This window comes from Arachis hypogaea, chromosome 11 (genome assembly GCF_003086295.3).
Source record: "Arachis hypogaea cultivar Tifrunner chromosome 11, arahy.Tifrunner.gnm2.J5K5, whole genome shotgun sequence".
In the NCBI taxonomy this organism is placed as follows: domain Eukaryota; kingdom Viridiplantae; phylum Streptophyta; class Magnoliopsida; order Fabales; family Fabaceae; genus Arachis; species Arachis hypogaea.
In genome coordinates, this window is record NC_092046.1 from 6,781,025 (window position 1) to 6,801,201 (window position 20,177).

At 35.5% G+C, this 20,177-nt stretch overlaps 2 protein-coding genes across 3 annotated transcripts; one reads left to right on the forward strand and one right to left on the reverse strand.

The window, feature by feature from the left end:
• The first annotated feature begins 269 nt into the window (after positions 1-269).
• LOC112720080 (proteasome activator subunit 4) lies at positions 270-16,989 on the forward strand. Of its 2 annotated transcripts, none has more exons than XM_025770888.3 (35): positions 270-694; positions 1,894-1,996; positions 2,089-2,201; positions 2,474-2,596; positions 2,844-2,945; positions 3,037-3,202; positions 5,226-5,342; positions 5,451-5,518; positions 5,647-5,748; positions 5,833-6,049; positions 6,193-6,429; positions 6,515-6,642; positions 6,746-6,863; positions 6,937-7,149; positions 7,240-7,395; positions 7,475-7,551; positions 8,441-8,646; positions 9,186-9,399; positions 9,502-9,581; positions 9,676-9,793; positions 9,879-10,049; positions 10,538-10,706; positions 10,789-10,832; positions 10,926-10,968; positions 11,055-11,206; positions 11,453-11,547; positions 11,636-12,534; positions 13,331-13,600; positions 13,683-13,778; positions 14,875-15,053; positions 15,431-15,512; positions 15,663-15,787; positions 16,141-16,233; positions 16,397-16,550; positions 16,655-16,989. In XM_025770888.3, the coding sequence occupies exons 1-35, from the start codon at positions 534-536 to the stop codon at positions 16,694-16,696; spliced, it is 5,433 nt and encodes a 1,810-aa protein (XP_025626673.1). In that variant the 5' UTR covers positions 270-533; the 3' UTR covers positions 16,697-16,989. The 2 variants fall into 2 exon arrangements, with proteins under 2 accessions (XP_025626673.1, XP_025626674.1); XM_025770889.3 differs by having other exon boundaries at positions 296-694; positions 2,094-2,201.
• On the reverse strand, positions 16,819-18,406 carry LOC112720081 (transcription factor MYB80-like). The gene is made up of 4 exons (XM_025770891.3): positions 18,262-18,406; positions 17,982-18,120; positions 17,713-17,842; positions 16,819-17,607 (listed from the first exon to the last, which is right to left on the reverse strand). The coding sequence occupies exons 2-4, from the start codon at positions 18,112-18,114 to the stop codon at positions 16,896-16,898; spliced, it is 975 nt and encodes a 324-aa protein (XP_025626676.1). The 5' UTR covers positions 18,115-18,120; positions 18,262-18,406; the 3' UTR covers positions 16,819-16,895.
• Between the last annotated feature and the right edge of the window lie 1,771 nt (positions 18,407-20,177).

The window sequence follows — 20,177 nt, forward strand, 5'->3', positions numbered from 1 at the left end:
GCTTAGTATGAGTTAAAAAATGAATATTCAAAATAAAATATTACTAATTTCTCAAACATATTATACCTATACTATCCAGAATAACCATCAAAATACCATAGATAATAAACATATGATATCCTACGGAATAGAATCTCTCTAAACTCTATTCTACACATTATAGTATTGTACGGATACTCTATTCTTGAATATAAAACTTCACGAGAAGATAATAGTGAATTTTTGCCAAAAATTAAATTTAAAATTTATAATAATATAAAAAATTAATTATTACGATACATTATGCATTATTCACATACACATTCTGTGTCTGAGACACCTCTTTCTTGTTGAGAAAGGCTGTACTCTCTCTCTCTCTTCTCACCATTTTCAGATCTATCTATCTCTATCACTCTTTCTCTCTCTCTATATATATAGGTAGAGAGAATCACAGGACCCAATTACCGAAAGCGTTCTTTTTGTGAGTGCGTTTTTCTTATTTCTGCCGTGACATTTTGGTCAGATCACTCAGTCTTCGCTTACAGTTACAAACTATGCATCTCTACAATGCATGGCTTCCACCGCCGCTCGCCGCCCAAACCGCCGCCGAGAGGGACTCATTCCGCCGTGTCATCTCCGACGTCTCCGCCTCCTTCCGCCCTGACGATCCCGAATCCGTCTTCTCCACTCTCAAATTCATCTCTGTCCTTGACCTGTCAGTTCCATTTTTTTCCCTCTCTTATCTCTTTCTTCTTCCACTTCCTTAGTTCCAATTTTTTACACCTCAATTTCTCTCTCTGTCACTCACTTCAATCAAATTCGGGTTTTTGTGGTTGTTTATTCAGCTTTTCGATTCAAGTGTGTGTCTTTCTCTATCTTTGACCTTAAATCACTGCTAATTTTCATTTTTTGTTTGTTTGAAGTTGTTCTTATTATTTTTGTGGATGCCTTAACTAAGAAAATCTTGTAATCTTGGTTTGATGCATTTGGTTTTTAAGAGATTTATCATTTATGCTGTTGCTCTGTGTAGTTTTGTGTCTTTTTTTGTTGATTTAGTTATATATTTTGGTGTTTTAGGCATAAGTAAAGGGGGGGGGGGAAGAAAAGGCAAAAGGTTTTGCTTGTGATCGTGGTTATAAATTATTTGAGTTGGAGATGTAAGTCACTGGAGAGGAAATGATTGTGTTTGTGTTTTTCTTATGGTTCTAGGAGTGTTGGATTTATGGTTGTGTAAGCTAGTTGCAATTTTGTTAGGGGGAGAATGATGTATGTTGGAGTTGTTTATGGATATGAGTTTTTCTGTTTTCTCTGTCTTGCGGTGGTACAGGATTTCTGTTTGTGGTGGGTTTTGCAAAGTGAAGCAATAAGTTGAAGAGAGAGAAGGAATTATTGGTCTCAATATGTGATAATGTTTTTTATTGTTATGTTTAGCTAGTTGAGTGGGAATTGAGATGATGAAATTGGACAAATTGAAATGAGAAGTGCAAGAAATGCTGTTACCACTTACTAGTCAATAAGACCCTCAACGTTTTCATCCAAGTCATGTTGCAATTATACTAATTACATACAAAAGAAAAAGTTTTGAGCTTAAAAAGGAATCTGCTAGTGAATCACTCTGTTTGAAAGTTATATGCTTGATACTGTTGTCACCTAAACTTTAACTAGCTGTGAATAGGCAAAAGGTGACCTTGTTTAGCAAGTGTATAATACTGTGTACTGCTTATCTGCTATCGAGTATCGACTAGTCCTGTGAGATTCTTATTTTCATCCATTGCTTATTTATCGTTTCAAAAGCTACGGTATAACTAGACAACTATTTTTATTTATTTATTTTCCCAGTTATGGCTTGTATCTGGGTGGAGTTAGTTGCCGGATGGAGGGGAATGAAACCTGACTTTTGCATGTCTTGTGCAGTTTTATAAAGGCCAAAAGTGATGTAGCTTTGGAAGATGTCGAAGCCCTTATTCAGATGGGCCTTGAACTATTTCACTTGTCCCGTAACAAGCTTTATGCACAGGTGCTGCATTCTGTCTCAGAGATGTGGAGTTTTTGCATTTCAATACATCTCTTCATGCTCTTAAACGATAATCTCATTTTTTTGTCCATTAGGTTAGATGGGGAAATTTGTTAGTCAGACTACTCAACAAATATAGGAAAAAGATTGCATTGAGTATTCAGTGGCGGCCTTTGTATGATACGTTGATCAGCACACATTTTACTAGGTAAGTTCATATGAATATTGTTTATTAGTTGTTTAAGAATATCCTAGAACCGGAATCTGTCATTTCTTAGTTAACTACTTAACTCATTGAAAGCAAAGGATAATAAAAGAAAGGAAGCAGAGTCTTAATACTTAATCACCGATATGTGGATGAACACCTAAATTAGCTGATTTGAAATACTAGGATATATATTAAACGATTGATTCTTTTGTATTTATAGTAGATTATATTAATATTTGGTGCTGATCGCTTTTATTGTTTTCTTGTTACAGAAGTACAGGTCCAGAAGGTTGGAGAATAAGACAACGACACTTTGAAGCTATAACTACCCTTGTTCAGTCCTGCCGGAGATTCTTCCCATCAGGTTCTGCCTTTGAGATATGGTCTGAGTTTAAGTGAGTGCTCTGGCATTGTTTCTGTATAACGTTGATTTATCCTCATGAAAGCTTTCTCATTCTGATTTTATTTTTGTATTCTATGTTGATGCTTAGCTAAAATTGTTATTAAAGTGAATTGCCTTGTTTGAGCCATCAGCCACATAAGGATTTATTATTCATTTATTTGTTTTTTAAGGTTGTTTTTTTACTATATTATTTATTATCTAATGATGAATTTTCTTGTGCTTAATGAATAAATTTATAGATCTTTATTGCAAAACCCATGGCATAATTCATCCTTTGAGGGATCTGGGTTTGCAAGACTATTCCTTCCTATGAATGTGGACAATCAGGATTTTTATTCACAGTAAGAAGCATATATTTCCTTCTTTCTTTTTTTCTTTTTAATTTTTTTTATTGGCTTTCTGCGGAATTAACTTTTATAATTGAGTTGGCAGTGGTTGGATTGAAGAATGTATAGACTTGTGGGGATCTATACCAAATTGCCAATTCTGGAACAGTCAATGGGCAGATGTGGTAGCCCGGGTCATAAAAAATTACCACAATCTTGATTTGGAGTGCTTTCTGCCTTTGCTTTTTGCCAGATACTTGAATATGTTTGAGGTGAGCATATAAATTCGACTAGCAATGCTTGTCTTATGTCTTATTAACATTAGGTTAATACTGGCACTAAGCAGATTAATTGAGAATGATCACAAAGTATATATACGCCATCTCTGTCTCACACTATGGAGATTGTTTCTTGTTTTATCCTTTTTTAACTTATTGATAATCTCTCTGTTATTACAACTAAGTTATCAACTACAGAACACATAAAAGATGCTTTATACCTTCCTTTATGTGTTATTTTGATATTGCAAAAAAAAAAAAAAATCTTGGTGGTCTTTTTTATCCGTTGTTCTCATGGCAATAAAGAATTTCACTATTCAATTGTACCTTGTATGCTATTCATACCAAACTTTTAAAGGTATTTAGTGAAAGTTTTTCATAATTAAGTTATAGATAAATGGACCAGTGGGAGTAACACTTTGAAGCTGTGAAACGATTAATTTTATTCAAGTGTTGGTTGTGAATATATATGTATATAGATTTCTTGTAGGGGTTAATGCTGAATGCCACGTCTTTGGATGATTATGTGTTCCAATCAGTAAATTGGGTGTACCTGCCATGAATTAATACAGGTTATGTCATGGTAGATACTCCTTGTGATCTGACAGTTACCCACACAAATTGTATTAATACACCAAGGACACACTAAGCAAATTCCCTATATTTCACTCCCCAAAACTCCAAAATTATCCCAAGGTTGCCAGACTGCCTGTCTGCTCTCCTGACCACGATCTCCGACAACATAACTTAATCTCAACAGAAATCAGTATGCTCAGTATACAAAACAAGCTTTGAACCCACTTCAATCACAATCTTTTATTATTCTCTACTCGGCTTCCTTTGCTACCACCTTGGAGTAACTAATAATTTCACATTTTGCAACCTAGATTTTTATTTACTATATTTTTCTTGTTTTGAGAAGAAAAGAAAAAAGAATAGGCCTTAAAACAAAACCAGAATGGCGTAGCCTTCAGTACCAGCCCAAAACCAAGCACACCATACATGGAGGATTAACATTGTTACACCGAAGAATGTCGTAGAAGCTAATGGAATTTGCGACCCGTGTTTTATTTTGTGAAATAGAGGGAGTAGTAGAACTTGAAGAACAGCTAAGAGGGGCAAAGGGGTGGAGTGAAGTGGTTATTGTTTGCCATTTCCCATGAGTGGAACTGCGGCTACAGGTTGTGGATGGGGGAGTGAAATTATGGAATAGTGGATTTTGGGGGGTTGGGCATTGGGAGTGGAGGGGAGGGGCAGGGACTGTGTGGACTTCAGGAGAGAGGGGTTCTGGGTTAGAGAGGGAAGAAAAACTTTACCATGAATCACATGTGATTTGGTGTACCTATACTCTATCATATCTTCTCAGTTGGATAAGGTGGTTCATCAAGCTCCATTTTTAACTTGATGCATGGCATCACTATCCTTGACTGCTAGATTCTTTTACTTAATTTCTGATTACATCGAGGGTAAAAACAAAAATGCACAGTTTCAATATAGCATTGTTGACTGTTGGCATGTGTCACCATGCTACTGCATCTGCCAAAGGCCATGAAACAAACATAGTTGTACTGCAGCAGATACTATAATTAGCTTCTCGAGTCCTCCACAATCCTTCTCATGCATATATGCAAGCATCGAAAGACAATGAGTCTTGTGATGTATCATTATGCCAATAGGAATTCCAATACTGTTTCTGAATTACATGACCAAGAAATGCTAATCTTAAACTTGTGCAGTTATTATGTTTCTCCTCTGTTGGATATAAAAATAATTCATCTGTCTCCCCCCTGTAGCTTAGGCTTTTGGGAGAGAGTTTATCGGGTTGTGTTAGAGCTTTTCTATTAAGAGGTCTCAAGTTAGATTCTTTTTGTTCCCCTGATTTTCTAAATAACAGTCAAAATTTTAACACATGAATTTGGTTAGTTTTTGGCATTAGCTGATTGCTCGTTTTATGCAAACTTGTAGTTGGTTCATTTGCACTGCTCCCTACATTTCATGTTTGTACTTTGAATCACAGGTTCCTGTGGCAAATGGCAGCGGATCTTATCCCTATTCATTGGATGTCCCAAGGAACACGAGGTTCTTGTTCTCCAACAAAAGTTCCACTCCTGCAAAGGCTATAGCCAAAACAATTGTAAGCAAATATACTGCAGCATACTTTTGTACGATTCTAATATTTGAAGTTTTGAACCGTGATACCACTTTCTTTTATTATTTTGATCTCTTGCATTTGCGATTTCAGGTATATTTATTAAAACCTGGTAGTTCATCACAACAGCACTTTGAGAAGTTGATCAACATTTTGGAGCAGTTAGTTTACTCACTCAGTGCTCTCATTATTCTGGTTTATTCAAGTTTTCCTTATTTTCTTCAGTTTGTTCTAAGTGTTGTTGTCGCCCCCCACCCTCTCCTTTTTTACCCTGCATCTATTTGTTCAGATACTATCATCCCTCGAATGGTGGTCGATGGACTTACTCATTGGAGCGATTTTTGTTTCATTTGGTGCTTCAGTTTCAGAAGCGCCTGCAGAACGAACAGTTGTAAGAATGAAGTGTGGTTTATCATCTGTTCTTCTATTACTGTGACATGCCTGTTTTATGCAACTGGACAAGTTCTGTTTGCAGGGGCACAAAAAATAGCAAACCAATTGAACAACATCTTGGGAAATCAGAGAGGGTCTTCTTTGTTAATTCTGTGCTAAAGTTAATTGATCGGGGACAATACAGCAAGAATGAGCATCTCTCTGAGACAGTAGCTGCAGCAACTTCGATATTATCCTATGTGGAACCCTCTTTGGTTCTACCATTTGTGGCATCTCGGTTCAGAATGGCCCTTGAGACGGTTAGTAGTGCTGGATGTGTTTCTTCTATGGTCAAATTTCATGTTATTTTTGGTCAATGATTTGTCCAAAGTACGTCATTCTTCAAACAAACAATATTTTATATTAGCCTGCCTTTCTGACCACATTCATTCTTCATTGCTAGATGACTGCCATCCACCAGTTGAAAATTGCAGTTATGTCAGTGGCATTTGTTGGGCGTTCACTATTTTTTACGTCCGTATCAGCTTCCTCAATGAAACAAGTTGATCTTGGTGGTGATGATGAAACATTAATTGATCTTATGGGGGTTTCATTATCGAATGCATTACTTGGCATGGATGCTAATGACCCTCCGAAGACCTTGGCTACCATGCAGTTAATTGGTTCCATCTTTTCAAATGTGAGCTTTCAACTTTTAGATATATTGGATAAACAGCTTTTTATTACTACAAAGAATATTTAATCGGCCCACACTGTAATTGCAGTTGGCTTTATTGGATGATAAGATTGATGACTTGTCATTTATGCCGATGATACGTTTCTCTGAATGGCTGGATGAGTTCTTATGCCGTCTCTTTTCCTTATTTCTACACTTGGAACCAAGCAGTGTTATGTAAGTAAAGGTGCAATATGTTTCTTTATTTGGCAATGATATTGTTTAACTGTATTTTGTGTATGTTCCTTGTATAATTGGATAAATGGTTTTGGTATATTAGAAATGAAGGTCTGCACTCTTCAGCAGCATCAGCGACTTTTCTGGTTGATGATGGTCCATACTACTTCTGTCTGCTTGAAATTCTGCTTGGGAGGCTTTCAGAATCACTTTATAATCAGGTTCTTAAAAGTATTATAATACCTAGTTTTTGTGGAGGAATATATTATTAGCTTACACATCATTGTTAAACAGGCTTTGAAGAAAATTTCCAAGTTTGTGAGGACAAATATTCTTCCTGGTGCTATTACTGAGGTTGCACTGCTCTGTTGTGCATGCGTACACTCAAACCCAGAAGAAGCAGTTAGTCAACTCGTTGAGCCAATATTAGCATCTGTGATATCCTCCTTGAAAGGAACACCACACACTGGATTTGCAGGAGGAACCTTTTATGCTTCTTCAACCAAGGTATCCTTTTTTGTTTGAAGTGATTACTTCCTCTGCAATTTTGCTGCAGGATTCTTTTGAAATCTGAAACAGTGAGAATTCTCTTCTCAGAATAGATCCACAATTTCACCAGCTCTTGAGGCTGCAATCGACTATCAATTAAGAATAATATCAGTTGGCATCATTTTTGGCGGTCCGGCAATACTCCGCTATAAGGATCAATTTAAAGAAGCTGTCTTCTTGGCTTTTGACTCACCATCCTGGAAGGTTTTATTCTCTCTCAACCTTGTTAATAATGGTCTACTAGTACATATCTGACCTTGGTTATTCTTATTCTCAATGACAGGTTAATGGGGCTGCTGATCATCTTCTCCGATGCCTTCTTGGAAGTCAGGTTTATTATTATCCAATAGATCAGTACAGGTATGTATATAGCTGGTTGTGTGAGTTTTGTTGTGTTTTATTAGGGTGTGTTTGCGAATTCTAGGGGAAGGAAAGTGCATGTTTGGTTGGCATTTCTGTTTCTATTTTCAGTTTTCATTTTCAATCTTCTTTATTTTTAAGATTTGTGAAGGAAAAAGTGAAATCAGAAAACAGGATTTTAGGGCCTGTTTGGTTGCAATTTCAATTCTATTTTCATTTTCTGTTACATTTCGAGTGTTTTTTGTTTTTAGAATTTTGTGAAGAAAAAAAAAATGAAAGCATGAAATGGGTTTTATTGTTTTCACAAACAGACCCTTATTGTTTTCACTGTTTTTTATTCTTTTTCCACAAAATTTGGAAACCAGAGAACACTGAATATGAAAACAAAAAATAAAAAACACAAACCAAACAGGTTTAGAGGAGAAGTTGGGGAAGTGAAGGAAAGTCAGCAGGTGTTTAAACCTCCTTTTGTTCATGATTTTAATATAAATAAGGAGGAAAATGAACGGTTTTATCATATATATCTCTTACGATTCTATCGATGACTAAAATTTATTGTAATTAATATATATGGATATAGATGATATTACAATAATTTGTTAAGGATAAAAGGTTAAATTAAATTAAAATCTAATGAAAAACTCACCAATTTTGAGGAACTTGAAAATAGGGGCCTTGGGGTGGCAAATTGGGGTTGGAGGGTTAATACTTACTAGAACCTCCAAAACACTCCCCCACCAAATAATAGAACTCATGAACAAGGTCAAATAATTGAAAGGGTTTCCCTCTGCTTCTAAACCAAACCCGCAAAGACACCCTTAGTTTTCTTTTTCCTTATTCTGTGGTTTTGTTTTTCTTTTATCTGAATGTTATACATTTGGTTTTGTAGATGTGTTCTCAGTCATCCTGATGCTGCTGCTCTAGAAGAATGGATTAGTACAAAAGATTTTACTGCAGATGAAAGATTGACCCCGAAGTGGCATATTCCTTGTGATGAAGAAGTTCAGTTTGCAAATGAGCTTTTAGACATTCACTTTAAGTTAGCTTTGGATGATCTGTTAAGAATATGTGAAACTAAAATGCATGTGGATCAAGGTATATTACACATGCACTTACCTCGATTAGTTATGCATCATTCTTAGCTCATGATTCAAGATTTCTTATTTGCATTCCTTTTTGACAGAGTCAGAAAATTAGCACAATAACTCATATTATGTATTCTCAGTTTTTAAAATTGTGGAGTTTGTTGAAATATAATGAGAGATTTTAATGTTAAATAGTGGTTAGTAGTTTAGATTGTGCGTTTATGGAGAATATTTGAGTAGGTGTTCCACATTTATTACTCTTCTTTCTATATATGTTAGCATTCTCTCATGTAACAATACAATCTGCATACAATCTACACACATCACATAGGAGGAATGTATTTTTCCTCTCATTTCCCGAGCTACTATTTACTCTATTATTTTCATAGAAAATCATGGATTTTAACAGAGTTGCTTTTTTTACTCCTTGAGAGATGATGCTTTGCTGGTTACTCGACTTGATTGGATACTGGTTATTGTTATGGAAGTGGCTAATAAGTCTATCTATTACTTTTCCCACTGTTATCTTGAATGTCATGTCTTGTGCAGGGGATGAGAAAGAGCACTTGAAAGTGACTCTCTTACGAATTGAGTCATCATTGCAAGGACTTTTTTCTTGCTTGCCTGATTTTGTCCCAAATTCAAGGAATGGGATGGCTGATGATTCAGATCATAAGTTTCTAATTGCTGGAGCAACAGGTTGTACTGTTGGCAGTACCGCTTTGCGAGAAAAAGCTGCCGAGATTGTACATACAGCCTGCAAGTAAGGATCAACATTGACGCACCTCTGTACAGTGTACACTATTCCTTCAACTTGTGTGCTTGTACTTTTTCATATATCCCATTGATCTCGTTTACTTAACAGGTATATTCTGGAGAAAAAATCAGATGACAGCATCCTTTTGATACTCATTATACGCATTATGGATTCTTTAGGAAATTATGGTACTCAATGTTTCATTTCTGATTACTTATCAAGCACTTCCCAAATTCTGTGGTATACGCACGCCTAACTTATTCTGCTTCATTTTATAAACAGGTAGTTTGGAATATGATGAGTGGTTGAGTCACAGGCAGGCTTGGAAGTTGGAATCTGCTGCCATAGTAGAACCTCCGGTTAATTTCATTGTGTCAAGTCGTTCTAAAGGAAAGAAAAGGTTTAATACTTTCACACACTTTGATTTGATCACTGGAACTATGTGCTATGAACATTTCTAATAAAACTCTTGATTTCCTTCCCAGACCTAGGTGGGCTCTTATTGACAAGGCATTCATGCACAATACGTGGAGATCTTCACAAGCATCCTATCATCTTTATAGAACAAGTGGGAATTTCAGCCCATCAGATCATGTGACCCTTTTGGTGGATGATTTGTTGAGTCTCTCTTTGCATAGCTATGAAACAGTGCGCCTGTAAGTGAGCAACTTCCATTACTAACTATAATATAAAGGTTTTTATGTTCTAATTTTTGTTTTAGCAATTGATTTAGGTTGGATCATATTTATACTTTTTTTTTTTTAGTTTGGTAACCTATCTTTGATTATCTAACAAATTAGAATTCTATTAAAAGAGTAAAATAGAAGAATGAAATCATTTAACATTTTGTTCATTTACTACTAACTAGCCTTAGAAAGTTTTACAATGTCGATCATGGGTGCTTAGTATGATGTCTTCACTATTCTTCTTGTTGTTTCCTTATCTTCTCTGTTAAAATTGTGGTCTAACAAAAGTAATATAGAAAAGAATATTATGCCCAATGACATCATTGTAAAATTCAAAGTATGTTTTGATGAGCTTGTTAATGTTTATCTTGATCTAAAACTTTAGTCCAACAATTTTTTACTGTTACTTGATGTCACTAGTGTTTTTGTGGCTGATTTAATTTGATATATGGTGCTAGGCTTGCAGGAAAAGCTCTAGTGAAGCTAATCAAGAGATGGCCGTCTATGATCTCTAAGTGTGTTATCACCCTTACCAACAAGTTGCAGGATTCCAATGCCGAGGAATATGCAGTGCTGGGTTCTTGTTCGGTCCTTGCCTCACAAACGGTTCTTAAACATTTGACTACGGTGATGATCGAGCATTTTCTTTAAATTGTCTTTCTGGGTGGTTATTAGTTTCATGTCTCTTATATGCTTTATTTGATTCCAGGATCTGAAGTCATTCTCTTCATTTATCATGGCCATTCTCTCAAGGTATTTCCATTTTCATTGTTTCCCATTGTAGTTAGAAATTGTTGTGCTATGGGTAATTTGAGAGACTAATACGTTGCTGGTTTCTCCTTGAAGTTCTCATCATGAATCCTTGAAAGCTCAGAAAGCAATTAATGAGGTAGACTTATCCCCTTCAGATGATTGTTGACTTGTATTGTAGTTTTATTGTCTTGATATAATTTAATAGTTCCTGATTTTCAACAGCTTTTTGTAAAGTACAACATCCAATTTTCTGGAGTATCTAAAAGCTTTTTTAGGATATCAGACAAAGACAACCATACTTGTGGGCTGGGATTTTCAGATTTGGTTTCTCAGATTGGCTCTATGAGTTTTGATTCCACTGGCTTGCATTGGCGGTAAATGGCAACTCATTTGGCCTTCTTTCTTTTCATATTTGACTAGGTTTTAAAGTTGTTTAACACTCACGATAGATTGAGATGGCCTGACACATGCTTTAGGCTCTGTTTCTTCTCTACTTTTGTTTTATCTTATTCATCTTTAGTTTGCTTTCTGCTTTACATCTTTTTGACTTGTATATGCTTTCTATTTTATAATTTTGCACATTCAAAGCCTTGGCTCAATAAAATACTTTTCTCTTTCAGGTATAATTTAATGGCTAACAGAGTTTTGCTCTTGCTAGCTTTGGCTTCTCGGAACCACCCAAATTCATCAACTAGAATCCTGAGTGAAACAGCTGGTTTGTATTGCTTGTTATATACTTTTGAATCCTCCTTTGTGCTATCTTTTGTGCATTGTGTTTACTATTTATGCTTTTGCTCGTATAGGCCACTTTTTGAAGAATTTGAAAAGTCAACTTCCTCAGACAAGGATACTTGCAATTTCGGCTTTGAATACACTCTTAAAGGAATCACCGTACAAGCTGTCACCTGGTGAGAAATCTGCTGTACTCGAGGATTTGCAAGGCAATGCCAAGTCATCCCTTGAAGAAGCTTTAACTCACACCTTTCAGGAAGAGGGTTTCTTCAACGAGACACTCAATAGTCTTTCTCATGTTCATATCATAAGTGATTCTGAAAGTGCTTCTAGAGGAGGTCATGGAGATTCCAGTTTCCAAAGCTTGGCTGACAAATCTATAACCCGCTTCTACTTTGAATTCTCGGCTTCATGGCCACGCACTCCAAGTTGGATCTCATTTTTTGGGAGTGATACATTCTACTCAAGTTTTGCACGTATTTTCAAGCGGCTTGTACAAGAATGCGGCATGCCAGTTGTAGTGGCGCTAAAAGGCGCTGTAGATGAGTTTACAACTGCCAAGGAGAGGTCTAAACAATGTGTAGCTGCTGAAGTATTGGCGGGTGTGTTACACTCTGATGTTGATGGTCTATTGGGAGAGTGGGAAAGCTGGCTCATGCCTCAGTTGAAGAATATCATTCTAGCACAATCTGTTGAATCAGTTCCTGAATGGGCCACTTGCATACGGTATGCAGTTACTGGCAAAGGGAAATATGGAACAAGAGTTCCTCTGCTGAGGCAGAAAATTCTTGATGCTTTGATGACACCTTTACCTCCAACAGTAGCTACCACTGTAACAGCCAAGCGATATGCTTTTCTGGCAGCTGCGCTGATAGAAATATCCCCACAGAAAATGCCAGCTGCTGAAATCCAGCTCCACAATATACTCTTGAATGAAGTTCTTGGTAATATGTGCCACTCATCAGCCCAAGTAAGCATTCCCTCTGGTTCTATTTAATTAGTTGATCACCTGATTAAATTTTCCCTTATGTAATTGTCCTAAATTCTTTTCTTTTCTTTTGGTGAGAAAATTTCTTCTATTTACTTTTTCAGAGTTCTCCCTTCTTTACAGTATATGTACTTCAACTATGTAATTGATCTTTTGTGGTTGTCCGTGCAATTTTAAAGCTCGGCTTATTTATTCTGTAGTTTTAGGAAAATCATGCCACTTTTTAATAACTCCACATCTTGTTATGCCAGCAGTTGATATATTGGTATATTTATTAAACCCCTAAGCTCAATATATTCTTAGTATTTATTCATTTATTTATTTATTCATGATGATGTTCTTAGTATTTAATTTAGGACAAGGATGAATAGCTAATATTTTACAAGCATATTCAGTCAGTCATTTGGTTGGTTATTCAGCCAATATGGTAAACAAGTTACCTTAGGATTGTAATTCTAAGTCTTGTATATTTCACAATGCTATCTCTTTATAAAACTGAATATCGTGTTATCCAGTTTGATGTAATTATATGTTTTTGAATTTGATATATTTTTAATTTTATACCATGCTGTTGAGGTGCCTTCACTTTTTTTATACCAAAGCATGGTCAGGTTTTATGCGAACATATGAAATGTCTCTCTTTTACAGCTCCTCCATGTTTTAAGTTGGGGATCATGGTAGAAACTGGAATGGGTGTAATATGTAATTAATGTGAAGTGCAATCAAATTTTGTGAGTTGGTTGTGTTTATGATCTATTTCAATTTGTATATGTAACAGGTGAGGGAAGCTCTAGGTGTTACCCTATCTGTTTTGTGCTCAAACATTCGACTATATCATTCAAGTCATCATGATGATACAAGCAGCAATGTTGATACTCCGATGAAAGATGAAAGCTGGGTTCAGCTTCTTACTGAACGAGCTGCTGAAGCAGTTGTTAACATTCAGAATGTTAGCCAATCAGACAAAGTAACCAATCCCATAGATACGAGATCTCAAAATGGGCATGCAGACAATGATTCTCAAGATGATACGAAGTGGATGGAGACGGTACTAATGGAATCATATAGCTGAATTTTGCTTGTATTCGTCATTCCATTCACTAATTATTTAAATTTTGAAATTTGTGCAGCTACTATGCTTCATCATCTCATCATTGAAGTCTGGGAGATCCTCTTATCTACTTGATGTTATTGTGGGGCTTCTTCATCCTGTTATTTCTTTGCAGGTTTGTTGTATAGATTTGACTGTACTATAACATTTTGTTTTATATCTTTCATTTGTATGGTTGCTTTGTATGCTTTTAATTGTGTTTGAACTCATGATCATCTTGGTTGTATTAGGATTTAATTGCATTTTCTTAGCATCTGTCTGATCAGAGTATTACTGAAAACACTGACCTCAATTTTGAGGTTGTCATCAACTTTGCAAGAGTTAATTGTAGCATGATATATATTGAATTGGTCTCCAGTCATCCTTAATTTTCTTCCAAAACTATGGGTTCCTCTTCTTTGGGAAAACAGTAGTATGATTGCCACTTAATTATATAACCAAATCTAGACTACAAGCATCTGAAATTCATTAATTTAAAATTTGATCCCCATTTGTGTTTGTGCTACGCAAGGATTCCCTGGGACTTCCGTTCTTTTTTTTTTTTTTTTGGTCGTAACGTGAGTGAAAAATATTCTCGAGACCAACAATCTTTCGTCTTACTTCTATACAATGTTGATCTTTTTCTTATTCTATTAGACCCTTGGTTGTGTTTATACTTGTGCATCTCATTTTCATTTCTTAACTCAGTTTCCTTTCACATAGAAGGTTTCACTTGAAATTTTTGTTTGGAAACCTAAAGCTCCTTAGCTGAAGTCTCAGAAATTTTCTCACTTTAATGAAGGCTACTATGCTTCTTGTAATGCACTTTAATATTTATTTAGATTTTTGAGAAGCTGTATTGGGAAAGTCATATAAGATTTTAGAGAAAATGACAAATAGGTCCCTGACCTTTTGTCCCGCGGACATTTTCGTCCCTGACCATTGAAAAATACTTTTAAGTCCCTGACCTTCACAAAACTTGGACGGATCAGTCCCTCCGTCCAAATGCCTCCGTCAGGGACTGATCCGTCCAAGTTTTGTGAAGGTCAGAGACTTAAAAGTATTTTTCAATGGTCAGGGACGAAAATGTCCGCGGGACAAAAGGTCAGGGACCTATTTGTCCTTTTCTCAAGATTTTATTTTTATTTTATATATATATTTGATTCCCTTGTCAATCAAATAAGAAGCATGTCAATGATCAAAATTCTGAGTAATTTTATTTTTTTTGTAAGGAAACCTCAAATAAAGATTTAGCAACAGTAGCAAAGGCAGCTTTTGAATTGCTAAAATGGATGATTGTCTGGGAACCTCACCTCCAGAAGGCTATCTCTGTGATTCTTTCTGCTGCCAGTGATCCTAATTGGCGAACTAGATCTGCTACTTTGACATATCTGCGCACTTTCATGTACAGGTATGATGATCTTCTGACAGATTTGCTGTGGCTTATAGCCATGACTAGTAATTATAATTATTCATTGATCATGTTTTTCAAGTTTTATTAAGATTGAAATTTACAAGACTATGTAGGACAAGTGATCCCTTATAGAAGAACAAAAACTATTAATGAAGCATACCTTTCGGGTGTCTCATCTTGCTCATTGATGATTATTTTCTATGATAGGCACACTGGTGTCATTTACTTAATGTAATTGATTCTACCTAGTGGTGTAAAACTTAGTTGTTATTGTAATTTATCTAGTCCTCTGGTTTCAGCTTGTAGGGTATGTTATTTTACTTTTTGGTCTTTCATGAAGCAAGCACAAATGAAAATTTATCTTTCTGTAACAGGCACACTTTCATTCTCTCAAGTCCGAAGAAACATGAAATTTGGGGTACTGTTGAGAAGTTACTAGTAGACAACCAAGTTGAGGTAAGCTCTCGCCTAAATGTTATCGAATATTGCAAAATATCTACTTGTGTAACATCAATCATTGATGGCTGCAATTGATAATTTACTATTGTTATTTTGATTGTCTCTTTTTAAATTGTCTCATTATGGAAGATTTGATCTTTGATCTAGGTAAGAGAACATGCGGCAGCAGTCTTAGCAGGATTAATGAAGAGTGGAGATGAAGATATAGCTAAGGATTTCCGCAATAGAGCTTATGTAGAGGCAAATAATGTATATAAGAGAAGGAAGTCAAGGTCATTCTTTTCCCTATGTTCCTGGAAAGATTAGTTGTTTTGTAGGAAACTTAGCTGCTAAAATGGCACCAGATCATTTCTCTGAATCAAACTTTCTTTATCTAATGTGCATGGTCTTGCAAAGTAATATATAGCTTTCACCTTTAAACATACATGAGCGTTATATATAGTGAGATATATAGTGAGATGGGAGTCACTGCAGTTTGTGCTGTAAAAAAATGTGTTACTTGTATAGGTGTGAAGTGAGTATGTTCAAGGTGATATTTGCATATTTTATGAGTTATGATTTTTTGTATTAAATAACTAAATGCTAATGTTTATGTGTAACATGATGTGAAAATTTCGTGAAGCAGAAAATCAAGTTCTGGTTCATCCATGGCCTCTGTTCATGGTGCTGTACTAGCTTTGGCAGCTTCTGTATTATCAGCTCCATATGATATGCCCAGGTTTGTCCTGCTATAATATCCATGTGATATGACATGCTTAATGCTTTATTTAAGTAAAGTGATGAATTGATTTAATTGAACTTAAAACTGATAGTGAACTAGGAAAATTCAATAAATTTTCACCAAATCTTAAAGCACCTAATATAATTAACTATTTTTTCAGTTGGTTGCCTGAGCATGTTACATTGCTGGCTCGTTTCAGTGGGGAGCCCTCCCCTGTGAAATCTACTGTTACAAAAGCTATAGCAGAGTTCCGGCGCACTCACGCTGATACATGGAATGTTCAGAAAGAGTTATTTACAGAAGAGCAACTCGAGGTAATTTATTTTTTCTAAATATTCTGAAGAGTGCCTTTCAGAAAAAATATTTTATTATTTCCGCTTCTCATATTTTTTTTTACCTTATTTCCATATATTTACAGATCTTGGCAGATACATCATCTTCATCATCGTATTTTGCTTGACCTTACAGTCCAAAGATATTGCTGTGATAATACTAAAAATATCAGTTAGAGGAAAAAATACTTTTCATTTTGGTGTAACTATAATCTGTAAAAATAGCTCTTATTTACATTTGTACGATTGATTATCTTAATAATTTTATTTCTTATTCCAGTTTCCATAAGTTGAGTTTTTTTGACTTCCTCAGTTCTGTAATCTTTCTTACACCATTGGGTTCATTAGATCATCTGCTTGTAAATCCCACAAGACACAATCTGAGTTAAAAATATTGGATAAGTTTCTAATTTCTTTTGTAGCTTCGGAATCATCGCCATTTTCTTCAAGCTTTTCATGTAACTGGTTTTGCTGATCCACAGCTGTGCATGTGCTCCCAGTGCATACACTTTGGCTCCATGGTGAAGCATCCCCTTTACTCCCAAAAGGTACTGGGTTATACTGAAACCCGGGCATGGGTGGGAATACGCTGTATGACATTGCATAGCTTGCAGATGTAGCTGCACTGGAATCCCAATGCTTATTTGAGGGCATCATTTCAGGTTCTTCCTGTATTGCCTTTGATAATCCAAGCTTAATCTTTTCAACAGTGTCATCCTTTTCTTCCGGTTTACAGTTAATATAATCTGTGATGTTATTCCCTTGTGTCATAGTTGAGTGTTGGCCTTGGAAGCTAATTGGCTTCTTGGTCAGAAGGTGAAGTACCTCATCCTTGAAGCAGCCAAGTGCTGCTTCGGCAAGGTGCGCTGCCTGTGGCGGTGCCAAGGTTGTGGCGATTTCAGCCATTAGGTGTGAGAATGGCTTGTGTGTCACAGGGTCAATTCCCATGCCTGAAAGCTTCTTCTTCAGCTTGGTATTCCAGTGGTTTTTCACATCATTGTCGGTGCGTCCCGGCAGCTGTGCTGCTATCAGTGACCACCTGAAACATCAATTTAAGTAGATTATTTGTGGGCTTAAAGTATGATTAAGCTAAATCACCTGAGTTAAAGATAACCTTGATGCACATGTTAAACGTTCAATGTACCTGTTGCCAAAAACTGAGTGAAGCTTCACAATAGTTTGTTCTTCAGAATCAGAGAATTGGCCATGTTTGAGATCAGGACGAAGGTAGTTTGTCCACCTTAGCCTGCAGCTCTTTCCACATCTCTGGAGACCTTTATACATAATCAATTAACTATTAAAAGGGTTGTTTACATCAACATTATTACATGTTAATACCAAATCATTTGTTTTGTTAAGATTTTAGAACAGATAATTCATGACAACACGAATGGATTTAAGATAAGAACTAACCAGCATTCTTGGGGATAAGGCGCCAATTGCGGGTGCCATGTTGAGCAATGTAGGAGGAGAGCTTGTTATCTTCCTCCGGAGTCCATTGTCCCCTTTTCACATTGTCCTTCTCACAGCATGGAATGCGTCCCATTATTTTCTGTATTGGAATTTGTTAAATTGTTTTGAGAAGGGGCAGGTAAAGGGACTATAATAATGATAATGATAAATAATAATAACAATAATAATGGGAAGTGTCAAAAAGTTATAAGAATTGTCTTTCTTTGTTTCCCACACCAACCTCTTAGAGAAACACACTCTACCAGTCTTTCAATTCTTTGAGACAAGGCAAAAAGGAAATATTTTCTTTTGCTTTTTGTTTTCTTGTGTGCATATTTTTGGTTGTAGCTCCCTATTCTTTTTATATATAAAGGGGGTTATGTTATGGCAATTGAAATTGCATGCAATAGGGGTAACATGGGTAAAGAGGCCCAAAGAGCATCCATCAAAGGCGCATGATTATATTAAAGAATTCAACGCTATATTGTGCGTGTGAGAGAGGCAGGTAGCTCACCCACAAGATGCCGCAGTCAACACCTCCCTTTCTCTTTCTTTCTTTGTTGACCGCTTTGTGATCATAGTTTGTGCGCTTTTTTCAATGCACATGTTGGGTAGGTTTCTGCTTTGATCACACAAAACCACCTCATCTTTCGGTTCTTCATTAGCAAGAGTGGCATGGCAGGGTTAGATCCAATCCCCATGCTTGTTAAGGTTGTTTCACGTGCGCTGTCTCAATCATTCTTTGAGCAAACTCCTAGTTATGGTTTTGGATTTTTTTTTTAAGTGGTCATCCTATGCTTGCTCGTGTGTTGGATGATTGGATCTCACAAGTAGGGTTACGTTGACATGCATATCACTTCTCGATATATCTTGGATGTTCATTTTCACCATTAATTGCTTAGTGCTTACTACCTTGTAGCTTGTAGTGTAGGCTCGTGTTTTACATCTTATGTATACTTTTAAAATGATTGCCATTTGCCAAAGGATTCCAATAAAGTCGTTAGTTAATTTTGTTCAAAATTATATTTTTATGTAATGACTATGTTGAAATACAAGATACATTAAAAATGGCTTAAACAATATATGTATATACCTATGAAGTATGGACATTTCGCTGAGTTGCCGTGTTTGGGTGTCGGATATATTTCAAACACGACATTTACCGACACTCGTCCGACACGCGTGTTTGTTGTATTCCGTGTCTTAAAAAAAATAGAAAATTTTTTTCCAGACACGTAGTCTAGTCTTATTTTTAACATATATTTTTTAAATAAATTTAGATAATATAGTATATATTATTAATTATTAAAACAAAAAATATTTTAAATATTTGATATAATTAAAATAAGACATTAAAAATAATTTAAAAAAATTAATTTATATTTTAATATCAATAAAATATTATTACGATTTATCTAAAAAATACTTTACATTTTACATTTTATATGTATACGTGTCTCTGTATCTTATAAGATTTTAAAATTTGCGTGTCGACGTGTCCCGTATCTACAAATCTACAGTAATTGGTTGACTGATTTTTAGTGGGCACATATTTATTTGAATCGATAAAGATCTTTAACTATGGTTTTGGCTCGAAACTACATTTGGGATTAAGTAAACTCCCTAAATATTCCGTACAAGCGACAAATATTCAAATATGAGAGGAGGTCTGTTTTTAACAGAGTCATTGATTCACCTAATTTTTCTTTCAGAACATTTTAAAGCATAAGATCTTTGGAAGTAATAGGGGACTTGCGGAATCGATGTATAAGTAAAGCGATAAGTTTTGATATTAACCGCTGAATCGTGACCCTATATTGCAAATTTGCCATGTTAAAAATAATAATAGCTTATAATATGCCATTTCTAAATCAAGATGCTTGGTGTAATTGGCGTTTGGCTGGGTTTCTTAACCATCTAGTTAACGGGTTTAAAATTGTGTATAGAAATAGTTATTAATTTTTTACTAGTAGTCATGTTCTTTTACTGGTTGAAAAGAAAAATACTAGGTGTACAAGTATTTCTTAAATCAAATTTTTAACAAAATTTTCGTGGAATTTTTTATTTTTATAAATAAAATAAATGTGATAATTATCAAAATAAATAATTTAAAAATTATTTACCGTTTTAAATTTTAGGTGTAAACGAGATGGCATT

What these genes read in the sequence shown, in the direction of transcription:
- LOC112720080 (XM_025770888.3), top strand. Translation starts at nt 534, where the DNA reads ATGCATCTCTACAATGCATGGCTTCCACCGCCGCTCGCCGCCCAAACC. An exon ending in TCAGAATGGCCCTTGAGACG is followed by an intron (nt 6,050 to 6,192) that starts GTTAGTAGTGCT and finishes CTTCATTGCTAG; the next exon opens with ATGACTGCCATCCACCAGTT. An exon ending in AGCTATGAAACAGTGCGCCT is followed by an intron (nt 10,050 to 10,537) that starts GTAAGTGAGCAA and finishes ATATGGTGCTAG; the next exon opens with GCTTGCAGGAAAAGCTCTAG.
- LOC112720081 (XM_025770891.3), bottom strand. Translation starts at nt 18,114, where the DNA reads ATGGGACGCATTCCATGCTGTGAGAAGGACAATGTGAAAAGGGGACAA. An exon ending in CCTTATCCCCAAGAATGCTG is followed by an intron (nt 17,843 to 17,981) that starts GTTAGTTCTTAT and finishes TTATGTATAAAG; the next exon opens with GTCTCCAGAGATGTGGAAAG. An exon ending in CACTCAGTTTTTGGCAACAG is followed by an intron (nt 17,608 to 17,712) that starts GTACATTGAACG and finishes TTGATGTTTCAG; the next exon opens with GTGGTCACTGATAGCAGCAC.